The 13,172-nt window shown below is 39.0% G+C and overlaps 1 protein-coding gene across 1 annotated transcript in view; it reads right to left on the bottom strand.

The window, feature by feature from the left end:
• The window catches only part of KIAA0825 (KIAA0825 ortholog), a 1,661,419-nt gene that overhangs the window by 1,348,992 nt on the left and 299,255 nt on the right, over positions 1–13,172 (bottom strand). Inside the window, exon 4 of the mRNA XM_044064463.1 lies at positions 8,417–9,083. Within this exon, the coding sequence (XP_043920398.1) occupies positions 8,417–9,083 (667 nt within the window). The remainder of the gene's footprint in view (positions 1–8,416; positions 9,084–13,172) is intronic.

The following is a 13,172-nucleotide window of genomic DNA, read 5'->3' as shown; positions in this document are numbered from 1 at the left end:
AAATTGTCTTAAAGGCTTGAATAACTGCTATCATTGCTTTGATACAATATATAGATTCTTCTCTCTGGGATTCCAGGTGCCCTGAACTTTGTGGTCCAAACTGTGGGCATCCCAGGCTGTAGCCATAGCATCCATGGTTAGGGAGTGGACTGTCTGAAGTGCATGCCCTTATTCTTTTGCAGTTGTTGCATCAACAACATCCATCACTTCAGTTCCCTTCTTGCATAGGGAAGAACTGATAAGGTGTACTCCATAGACCAAGACTGCTGGTCCTAATTACTCTTCAGAAATCATTGCAGTTTCCTCTCATGCAATCTTGCCAGGGGGGTCATCAAATGGTGGATGCCATGCAGCCTATTTTGCTCAGGAACTGTCTTGCCATTATGGCTTACTTTTCTAACATATCTGGGAAACAGGCAGTCAGGGAGTAAACTTCAGTCAGGGAGTAAACTTCCTCCTACAGTAGACAAGCTTTATTTCTACCAACATCCAGTACTGACCCGAGAAGACTACATTTCTGGTTGGACACAATTTGTTCTTCTGCTCAATAAAGGAGAAGCTCATTTTGTTGAGATACTCCTAAGAGTATATGTCAGTGCTCTCTGCATCTCCACCAGACTATGTACCTGTATCAGGCAATTGCTTAAGCATGGGTAAATATGGATGCCATGGTCCTGCAGTGTACTATCACTAGGGATAAACACTTTGCAAACTCTCTTGGTGCAGAAGCTAAACCAAAGCACACACCTCACATACTGCCTTGGTGTCTTGAAAATGGGGATATGGAAGGATTAATGCCATGCTCAAGAACTAACAAGCATACATACTGGTGATAATAACCTTTGTGAAGAATATGACGCCTATGGAGTCACCTGATAGCTATACTTCCACATCTATAATAGCTAAAAGAATGGCCAAAGTGATGCCAAAATTGATGGATATGGATCAGTGTGGTTTTGTGGAAGGGAGGTAAACATTAACAAAACATTGATGATCCAGAGGGGAAGCAGAATGTAAGAAAATACCACTGTTGTTGTTTGGTCTTGATACAAAGAAAGCATTTGAATGAGTAAGCTAGGACTTTATGAACAGGGCAATGGAAGCATTTGCATTCCTTGATAAATTATAAGGTTGATTAGGGGGATATATGAGGGACTGGAGGTGAAAATTCAAGTGGGTGGGATCCTTTCTGACAACTTCTGCTTTAGGAGAGGAACCAAGCAGGCATAGCCCCTTTCCCCTTTACTGTTTACATCATATTTAGAACCACTAGCAAAGAAAATAAGAGACTCAGAATTTCAAGAATATAATTGGTGTGGTAGTTCAGAAAAGTTGGCTATATTTGCAGATAACATTATTTTATACCTGACAAAACCAGAAAAATGCATTACAGTATTGAGGAACATTTTGAGACAGTTTCAAATCTTTTTGAGATACAAATTAATGAAACTAAAATAAAGGCAATAGTGGTAAATTATGTAACCACACATGAACTGGTTCAGCAATATCTGTACTTGTGGGGACATGATAAAATGAAGTATTTAGGAGTATGGATTAAAAATGATTCCAGTGTGGTAGCTAAGGATATATGGGAAGAGACTAAATAAAAGATAAAACAAAAACTGAGAAATTGAAAGCTCTGTTATTTGGATATGGATAGAAAGACACAAGCGGTTAAAATGTTTTTAGCCCCTTTAAATCTTTTACTCAGGTCAGCAAGAGAAGTTGTGAATAGCAATTAATAAAGAGCTGAAGGAATTTATCTGAGAGGGGAAGACGGCAAGAATCACGTGGGATAAGATGATTCTTCCAACAGAATGAGACAAACTGGGATTACTCAATTTGAAGGGGTATTTCAGCGCTACACAGTTAAGGCTGCTATACATAGCACAAGTAGAAACCTATAATTCAAAGTGGAAAGTGATGATGAAACAGGGGAAAAGCTCAAGAAACCAGGAGAGACTGGGATTTTGGATGCAGACCTTTAAGGATAATAACAATAATCATACATAGTATTAAATTCATTAAGTAGTAGAATGTATTCTAAGAACTAAGCCAACACGGGAATGGAGAAAGAAGATTCTGCTGTTAGGGATGACTGCAATTAGGAATACAGCCAACAGACAAAAGGAGGCCTTGAATTTATTGGAGAAAACTGGAAAAGGAACCAAGGTTTTGGGAGCAAATCGACAGTGAAAGCTAATAGATTGGGAAGATGTCAAGAACAAAGTATATGCAAACAGAAAGAAATATGGGGGTCCTAAATGAAAGTCCACTGGTAGAGTTTTTAGTAGAATCTAGAACAGAATCTGCTGTTAAAGGACTAATTAGTAGAGCATATAAACTATTGCATGATAACAATAAGAATCAATCAGAGTAGATTAGAAAGGATTGGGAAGAGAAATTGGATAAGCAATTCACGAAGAATCAATATGGGTATATATGTTTTCTCCCAAATATGCAACAAAATCTAGAAGATTTAGGATTTTTGCTTGGAAATGTTTGAATTATATATTTTTATACCCCAAGTAGACTCCAGAGAAGTTTTCCTCATACAGACAGCAAATGTTGGAGGTGTGATGCGGAGGAAGGTGGTAATTGGGAACATATTTTCTAGGAGTGTAGTGAGTTGGTAGGCTTTAAAGATTTCCTGCAGACAACTCTGTCAGAGATACTGGGTGAGCAAATTGGTGTAAGTAGGGAATAATTTTTCTGAGCAATGATACAGACTCACAATTTATACGTTCATAGGTAGGTACTAGGCTATCGGCCCTGGGGCCTATACAAGCCCAGCCAAAAAGGTACCCTGGCTTTTGCCACCCAAGAAAATTTATTTTCCTGTGCCACTGTCAAGCAGAGCAACAGAGGTGATCCCCAGGTGAATTTCCTATTTCCCATCCAATCATCAAGATTTTCTTGAAGAGTGCTAATGAGAAGCTTTGTTTGATATAGATAGGTAGTTTATTCCACAGTACGGGAAGTCTCTGGGACAGGAATCTATCCCTCCGGCATGTTGTTTAATGTGGTGACAAGGTTTATGTCCCTAGAGCGTGTAGCTCGGAGGGACTGGGATTTCTTTAAGTGGAGCATGTCCAACAGCTCTGGGTTTGACATAGCTTTGTATGTTAGGCAGAGATCACCTCTGAGTAGGCAATATGTGACGGAGTAAAGCTGGAGTTTTTTGAGACTGCATAGGGCATCTGTTTGAGGCCAGTAATCTTCTTTGTGAGGTATTCCTGCAGCCTTTCCAGTTGTTGTAGATGTCTTGTGAGATACATACCAAAAGGGGCATTGGACTCTATAATGGGTCTAATGAGTGATGAGTAGAAGGGAACAATGACCTCTTTTTTCCTGGATGAGAAACCTTTTGTGATGAGGTGTGCCACGTAGAAGGATTTCCTGACTACTGTGGCGATGTGATTATCAAAGGAGAGACTACTGTCCACCTGTGTTCCCAAAGTCTCTTATCACACTTTCAGTGTTAAGTATACTACTGCCTATGTTGTAGTTCATGGGTACAGAGTTTTTACCAAAGGGGATGACACTGCACTTTTTGGCATTGAGCTTGAGGCCATGGCTTTGACACCAGGCATCTGTCTCCGTGAGGCCCTTTTGTAGGATGTCCACATCGTTGGGAGTTTCGATTATGGCTCCTAGTTTGCAGTTATCTGCGAACTTCATTAGCCAAAGACCTTCTCTGTTAGCCTGTACTTCAGAGAAGTAGATACCAAACAGGAGAGGACCCAAGACTGAACCCTGTGGTACTCCACTTGTCACTGGTCTGAAGTCAGATTTGGAGTCTGCTACTTTCACAGTGTGGGTTCTGTCAGTGAGCCAGTTGGCAACCCATCTTGTGACATAGGGATTTATACCTAGTTTAGTGAGTTTATCTATAATTCCAAAGTGGGGGATGGTGTCAAAAGCCTTGGCAAGATCTAGATAGGCTGTGTGAACCACCTTACCCTTGTCTACAGCTTTGGTGACTGCTTCAAAGAAGTCTATCAGGTTTAGGAGAAATGATCTGCCTTTTACAAACCCGAACTGGGTGGGATCCAGAGTTTGGAGATTATCAATCTCTTTGTTTATAAGTTCCATGATGATACGTTCCATGGCCTTGCAGACCAGGCTCGTCAGGCTAATGGGACAGTAGTTCCCGGGTTCCGTGGTGGCTCCCCCCTTGTGGAGTGGGATAACCGTTGCTGTGCGCCATTCAGCAGACACAAAGCCTGAGGTGAGGCTATGATTGAACATGGTACTTAGGTGGGGTGCCAGTTCGTTCTGTAGTTCGTGTAGAACGCAGCCTGGGATGTCTGGTCCCATGGATCTTGGCTTTGGAGAGTGTGGTTTTTACCTGTGCAGCCGTGATTACAGGAACTTTGCATTCTTCCGGTATAGAGATGGGCACTTTAGGGGGTGAGAGGGGGGCACTTTAAGGGGGTGAGAGGGGGGTACAGTTAGCACTGAACCTATCTGCCAGGATGTTGGCAATATCAGTTGGGTCTGTATATTTAGTGCCATTGTGCTGTAACTCAAAGCAGATCCGAGTATTGCCATTGAGATTCTTGACATAGCTATAGAATGCTTTGTGGTTGTCTTTAGAATCAGTGGCGATTTTGTTTTCGTAACTAGCTTTGGAGGATTTTATCAGGGATTGCAGCTTTTTACTGAGGCTGACGAGGGAGCTCCTCCACTCGTGAGATTTTACTCTCTTTTGTAAGAGTTTCTTCCTTCTGTTGTACAGTTTGTTTATGGCAGAGGACCACCAGATTGGCTTCCTTTTTTTGGAGGATAGCGTCTTGGTTCTGTTTGGGATAGCACGATCCATGCACTCCTGTAAGTGCTTATAAAGTGCAATTGTGTAGGATTCAGTAGTCGTACCTGTACATTGACATAGTCAATTTACTGGACATAGTAAGGCCTTGCTGAGTCCAATTATGGTGGCTGCCAAAAAAAAATACTAAAAAATGGAAATCAGTGTCTAAATCAACTGTACTAGAAGCAGTGAATATAGTAAGAGATACAACAACTGGATTTGGAATCTTTAGAAAAGGGTAGGAGCAAATTACGTAGGAAAAATGTGAATTACGGGAACAATACATACCTCAGCCTCACTGTGGGGGAAGGGGCTCAGCTTTGGAAGTCTATCCCAACAGTGGATTCCAGCCTGTGACAGTTAACCAAAATTCCCTAATGTTATGACTGCAAGAACGAGCCACATGCAGAACATCTATGATTATACTACTTTTGGAATTGCCATCTGGTTATAAATGTAAAACATACTGAATGCAATGCTATGAGGCAAATAACTCTAGAAAAAAAGATCCTACTTTTTACTGATTACCTCAAATATGCTACTAAGGAACAATGTACAAGTCAAACAGCATGCACTCCACAAAGGTCACTGTTCAGTTAGAGCAGTTGTAGTGTACTTATTTTACACTACAAGAAATTTCAGTTATTTTTTTATTTTACTGCAACCTTGCCTGAGTAAGGCACAGCTAAGTGGGAGGAGATAAGAAATGCCTGTGTTATCCTCCTGGCTCTGTGACCCAGAGGGATGAAGTCCAGACTATAACCCAGAAAACCCAACTTCAGTTAGAAGCTCAGGCCCTGGAAAAGCCTGGGTGAGGAGAATAGGGGTAAGTAACTACTAACAACTTGTTCATCCTGGGGTGGGGAAGGAGATGGCCCTAATAAGTAGGAGGACTGGATATTATACCACTGGAGCAAGGACCTGCCTAGTACATGCTGTCCTTGTGCAACTGCAGCGGCCAAGTATGTCACTGTACAGAAGGACACTTCCCATAGAAGGCAGCACTTAAAGGAGCTCAAAGGAGCCACCATAGGAAGAGAAGAGCTCCATTTGAGATGGTAGGCTACTATATTAGAACTGAAAGCTTGCCAGTTTCCTACTACTTGATATTTGCCAATGGAAAATGAATGGACTGGTAAGGTACACCAGGAAGTAAAAAAATGGGTCATGAAGTACTGACCTATTCCAGACTCTCACCACAGTGGAACAAATGGGCCTTGTAAGTAAAGGTAGTGGAGCCATTAAGCAGGTCAAGTTGAGCAGCCAAAATGAAACAAAACAAAAAGAAAGAAACTTTGCTTTATCCGAAAGTTGTGTTTTCTCAGTATTTTTTTTTTAACATTCAGCTAACATGCAACTTGTAAAGAATTTATCCAATTTAATTCTGCAACCAGATATGTTAAATTGTCCAACTATCATAATTTATATCAAGCAAAATGCTGAATGTATGCTAGACACAACAGCAGAGAGTAACATTTCATCTCAAGATACTTCTGACGCACCGTGGTTCAAATGCAGTGCAATGAAAACAATATGCATACTGTTAAAATGTTGTAGCCACTGTGTGGAAACACTGCATCAAAAAGCAGACTACAAATTAAACAATAATAAAAATGAAAGCCTTATAGATCTCACAATACTAAATTCTACTAACTTTAATGTTTGCACAATACTTTGTTTGTGTCTTTCGGCTTTTTCCCGGTTAGGGGTCACCACAGTGGAACTCCGGTCCGCTAATGATTGGCAGTTGATTTTTACGTACCGGCTTACCAGGCCTGACGCACAACCTTCAACGAAGGTACGCCCATTCACGCATGTCTCCACGTAGAAGACGCTATACCTGAGAATCGAACCGGACAGTGTCTTACTGTGAGGCGACAACGCTACCGCAGCACCACCACCTGAATTCTGTTAAATTTATAGGTATTGCCATTCGATACCAAACTAGATGTTCTCAGCATGCCACATTTGCTCTGTATTACTGCTTTACAGGGTACAGATAAAATATTCCTTAGGCCAACTAACTTTTTTCTATTACAAATATTTCTGATTTACACATGGTCTATTACCTTGGAAATATTTTTTAAAAACATTCTGCATTTCAAATACCAGAGGACATGGGAAACCATGCTCAGCTGTTACTTCTGGCCATACTCTTTCTTTTAGTTTTGTAAACAAAATAAAGTCGAACAACTGAATTGCAGTTTACAATAAATTCCGTTCTGACAAAGCATGGGAACTCCCGTGTATAAATTCAAACTTGTTTTAGAAGAGCAATTGCCAGTAAGAAACCAGTCATTAACTTTTTAAATACACATCCCTAGGATGGATGCAAAGTCTACTACAGAAGTTCGCAACACTTTCTGATTCAACAGTTTTGAAGTATGCTAAGGTTTCTGCAAAGCACACAAAGTATGACTAATGTTGAAGATACAGATGCATCAGAATGAAAAGTTACTTAACAACAGTAATATACCTGTATTGTTTATCTGTAACAACATTTCATTCCCTCCCACTGCTTTCTTTACAGTAACAGTGTCTTCCATACCTTCCTTGTGCATCCCGGGGTGAGATTAAGATCATACTGTACAGTCTGATAGAGAGAATACAACGGGATTTAACACTCCAGGACTGAGCCTGCTCAGCGATACAGAGGGTTGTAGCCCCAACTATGACCCAGACAACCTGGATTTAAACAGTGATACAGATGCTGGCAGAGTTACGTGGGTGGAAGGTAATTAAACTTGACTAATATCTGCTTATGCATTCTGAAACAGTGGTTGTGTGTTCTGCCACAGCATGCCAGAAAACACCCAGCATATCAGAGATCACATTATGAAAACCTATCCAAGGGCCAGACGTGCAGTGCTTGTCATATAACACAAAGCACTGTAGATCATGAGTAGAGATGAATATGACTTTAATAGCTATGCTTGCCATTTATCTTGTTTCTTAAATTGAAAATTATTGCTCTTTTTCAAATTGTTCAATGTGGGAGGAAATGTCATTTCCTATTGTTAAATCAGACCTAGCTCTTGTGGTGTATAATCTTCCATTTACTCTAGTCAGATTAATTAGAAAGTTCTCTACTCACAGTAAACATCTTTTGTTAATATCACACTAAACATCTTTTGTTAATATCACACAGTGTAACATGCTAGTTTAAGTATGTGCATGGATGCATGTACCACTGTACATGCATTTGTAAAGTAGTGTATACCATCTTTAGTGACTTGATGCACCATAATTTTCTTTTATTATATTTATGTACTTAGTAGTTTGAGATATGCCTAAAGGTAGAAATCTTCAAGAGAAACATGTTAGTAACTGCGTAACCATGACTACAGATAAAGTTTCATCTGCACTTATTAACTAAAATGAAATTAGCCCTGAGTCTACAGGAGCCCTACCTGAATTTTTTTTTTTTGATCATGAAAGAAGCAAAAGGATTTAAAAATCTGCCTGTAACATTTATTAAGTTAAAAATACTTCACATTGTAATAAATATGCCTGACTCCATTTCTTTTGTGATGCCAGCACACATGTAGATAAGGAAAATACTAGAAAACTACAGCAGACTACTTGACGATCAATAAAACTTACCCAGGACGTGCACTGCTCCCTTCTGCTTGTTTGTACTTTTGATGGCTTTAGTTGCATGCTTGGTACTTTCTTTGAAATGCAGTTCATAAAGCCTTTCAATAACTGTAGAAAGCTCTTCCACGGTGCTTGACAAGTGTGTTTCATTAATTAATTTCACCACTGACATGGGGTCTGTAATTCCAATTAATGTGTATAAGTCTTCTTCTACCATAGTGCATAGCACAGGCACTGCAGTTTGGTAACTATAAGCCACTTTATCAAAGTTTAACTCTTCTGAGTATGTAAGCACCGAATTCTTTAAGAAATCTTGCACCACTTTAGAACGCATGTTTTGGTATTTTGTCAAAACTTCAGAATCTGGAAATAAAAGTTGAAGCTGTTTCAAACAGTATATTTGAAAGTGAATTTTCTTTGAAATGTCTGACTCTTGATAACAGCGTATCTTGTCAAACACAAAGCGGCGTAGATGAAAACGTACATCGTCCCATACAGATTTAATGTCCATGGAACAGTCATCATCTACAGCACAAACAGATGCACTAGATGTAAAATGGAAGGATGATACACTTGGAAAAGATGGAAATATGACACCACACTGACTAGAGAGATCAAGAAGAAACTGAAATACCATCTCTTCCTGACCCTGTTCTGTCTTCAAAAAATGTTGCTGTGAAAAGACAAAAAAACTTTAGATTAAAAACTGAAACATTAAAATGTGTGGTCGTTGATTAATTTTATGAGTCCTCTACTGAAACACACTAAAGTTGTCAACATTCAAAATTAATTTCTGACTATTTACATGTGGACAACTTATTGTTTATTTTAGAATAGAAAAGTGTTTTGTTTCAGAGCTTATAAGTAAGCCAGTTTACCACCAGTGTAACAGGACAGAAGCTTTTCAAGAGATAATGTCTCAGTGTAGAGATCTGATATTACAAAAGCTCCATTTATTTTTTCTGTGAAGATGCTGCTTTGAGTCACTATATCAACACCACCTGAATAAACACAAGGAACTATGAAAGCAGTATTACCAGGGCAACCAAAATGAACCATCAGTCATCCTTTGACATAATGACAGCTAGATCTTCTCCATCCTGGTTGATCCTACTGGCTTCCTGAAGTAAGGCTGTCAGTGGCACAATAAGATGTCTTACTTTTTTATTAAGAGTTCCACTGGCATTAATAAATAAATATGTTGACTTATCAACAGGCAGGCAGGCCAAAATACAAAGCATGGTCATAACAACAGCAGCACTTAAAAGATGTTTCCAAATCCTATTCGTAATTACCAAACATATGTGTCAGCAATCACTATGACAATAACATCAACACACAGTCAAGAAGCTCTCTATACTTTGCCATTAAACTTACAACTCAAGTCTTCATACCACTGCAAACTTTATGGTTGACACTGATGAGCATCATATTTAGCAAGAAGAAAACTGTGTGTGTGTCTGTGTGTATGTGTGTGTGTCTCTGTGTATATCTATGTGTTTATGGTTGTGTGTATATATATATATATATATATATATATATATATATATATATATATATATATATATGGGTCTCTGTTAAGCCATCGAATTTACAAACTGTTGAACGCGGGTTTCAGAAACACACTTTAGCGAATGAACAGCCTGTCGAAACGTCACTGAGTCGAATAGCAAATCATCGAATGGAATAGCAGGCTGCAGCAGTATTTAAAGTATGGGAGAATTTGTATTTTGTACATTATACCCAATTGCAAATATGGAAGACTTGCCACCAGGAGTGCTGAGTCAGAGTTATACCACTACTTCATCCCAAAGAGGTAAAGAAATCCTTGTTTTCGATGGCTATACATATAATTTGGAGAAGGCTACGAAGTGTAAGAAATATTGGTGTTGCACTAGGAAGTTGCCTGATAAATGCAAGGGTAGAGCGATTACTCTGTTACATCGGGGGAGGAATTGCTCAAATCAGTGTACAATGACCATCCAGGGGATCCTACACAGGTAGACAAGTACAACGTTGTTGCTCTAAAGGAAAGGGCTACTCTTTCGCATGATACACCCTGTATTATTGTGGATGATGCGATTGCATCTACTTCTTTAGAGTATGCCCCTAGTTTGCCGAGTAGGCGTGCTTTTCTACAGAAGGTAAGAAGAGCAAGAAAGAAGTTACAACGGCAACCACAGAAAGCAGGTTAGACTCTGCTGAATTTTAATGTGCTGGAGTTCCAGCTTAAAGGTAGTACGTTTGTGCAAAAAAAGAAATCTGATAACAGCAATGATAATATTGTAGTGGTATTTACTATAAAAGGTAATTTGCAAGACCTAGCTAAGGCAGATATTTGGTTGATGGATGGGACTTATTTCATTAAAGGGTCGGCTTGCCATCAACTGTATACCGTTCATGGTACAGTGAAATGTGGGGCCGTCAAGAGAGTTATGCCACTGCTATTCTGTTTAATGTACAAAAAAAAAGTCTGAAATCATACAATTATATGTGGGACTGCATGTTTGCTTTGCTTAATGAGCATGATTGTACCACTTCAGTGCGTTATATCCTTTGAGATTTTGAGATTGCTGCTATAAGAAGCATTAGGAAAAACGGTATGATGTGATTTGCAAAGCGTGTTTTTTTTTCACTTCGGCAGGAAAGTTACAGACCTTAGGGTTAGGGCCAGTTTACAATGCAGATATATCATTCCAACATGCTGTCAAAAAGCTTGCTGCACTTGCTTTTCTGGAGGTGAAAGATGTTGTGAGTACGTGTTATCAGCTGAAGAGTTTGTTCCCTAATGATGGGAAGGAGTTACTGACATATTTTGAGAAATGGTATCTCCTGGGAAAACCAAGGAATTTCTCTACCAGATCTTCGAATCAAATACGGTTTTCTCCTGTTCCCTGTTGAATTTTGGAATGTGTCTATTTTGAATCACCTCCGTTTGCCTAGGACACAAAATGTTGTTGAAGCGTGGCATCATCGCTTTAAATGTTTAACAGGGAAGTCTGTTTCTGATGTGTACACCGTGATGTGTGCTATTTGCAGACAGCAGAATAGGGTTGATGAGTATCGTATACGTATGATTGTAGGTTGTCCACGGTCACCAAAGAAAAGGGCATTAATATGCCAAGAACAGCAGTTTGAAACAATTTTCTCTCACAGAGAAGAGTATTCTCACATGGAGTTTGTCTGTGCCATTGCTAACTTATTAAAAAGGTGAAGTTTGATTTGACATGTCATTGGGGGTTTCACAGGTTGGATTTGTTGTGGATTTGCTGTGAGGTTGCACTTCGAGTTTGTTTTCCACATTTGCTTTTGATGGTTTGTGTTTCGGTTGTATGTGATTTTGATAGTTTGTACATTCACTAAAGTGTGTTTCTGAAACCCGGGTTTGACAGTTTGTAAATTCGATGGTTTAACAGAGACCCATATATATATATATATATATATATATATATATATATATATATATATATATATATATATATATATACTTTTCGTTCAAACTTTGAATCAGTTGACATTTTTCACCAAGTCACAAACTGGCAACTGTTCACATAGTGCAAGAACATGTGACAGTGGGGTTTAAGAAATTTTCCCTTTTTCCCCACTTAGAACTGGTATATCTAAGCAGTTGTGATTTCTTATTTCCTGAACTGTGGCCAATGTTTTGAGAGCCTGCTATAGTCTAATTTTTTCTATTGCTAATAAAATTATATATATATATATATATATATATATATATATATATATATATATATATACACACACACACGCGCATATCTCATTCTTGTGTTTCCTGCTTCCATTCTGGGTGCAGTGGCAGCTCAGACAAGAAGCAGGTAAATACAATGGATCCACAGGAATTGGTGTGTGGCAGTTTTGGCACTGAGAAAGTTGTCGAGCCTTCTGTGTGTTATGGTTTCTACTAAGGGAAATGAGAAGACAGTCATGCCTTACCTTGCAGAATCGAGAGTTACTGATCAGCATGAAAAAGCATGTTTGCTTTCTGAAGAGAAGCATAGTAAGTTCAGTGATGAAGGGAAGACCGTCAATTCTTCTCAAGGTGTTTCTGATGCAGCTGAAGGGAATGTGCTGAGAGAAAAGGCAGTTGAGCCTTTTATTGATTTGAAGGATGTTTTTCAACAACAGTTATTTTTGCAGGAAGAGGAACACTGTGATGGATATATTACCACCCTCCATTCGGAAAGGTTGCAGAACAATTTAGTGATGGACAAGGCTAATGTAAGTGACCAGAGAACAGGAGTTACACTTCTTGGGGTGATATGGAGAGAATACAAATGGAAAATGCACAGGAAGTTTTGAGTAATTTAAACAAGAAATCTTATGCTGAAAACAATCTGGCATGGCTTAGTGGTATATCACTTTGTTTGGGTTGGGAGGGTGGCCTAATGGTTGAGGTGTTTGCCTTACAAACACAAGGTACATGGTTTGAATCTCACAGGGGATAATTGGCTAGGCTTAAAGTGGCTCACAAGGGCAGTTAGCCTAGTACTACTCTATGAACCTATGAACAAATAAAAGTTATACTGTAAGAATTTTCAGTAAAACTGCTGAAGGTGCAAAGGTATTAGGGGTAAGAGTTTTTATTCCTATTAATAATGAAACTTTGTGTGACATTATTTATGAGACTGAATATATAATAGATTTTTGAGAGGATATGTGAAAAAGAAAGACAGTTATCCAAGGAAAAAATATGTTTTTGTGGCATTCAGTAGAGAGACCAGAAGAAAAATATATATTCATT

Source organism: Protopterus annectens, chromosome 2.part2, assembly GCF_019279795.1.
Source record: "Protopterus annectens isolate FY-2018-M chromosome 2.part2, PAN1.0, whole genome shotgun sequence".
In the NCBI taxonomy this organism is placed as follows: domain Eukaryota; kingdom Metazoa; phylum Chordata; order Ceratodontiformes; family Protopteridae; genus Protopterus; species Protopterus annectens.
The sequence above is the reverse complement of the archived record's forward strand: the minus strand, read 5'-3'. Positions and strand labels throughout refer to the sequence as shown.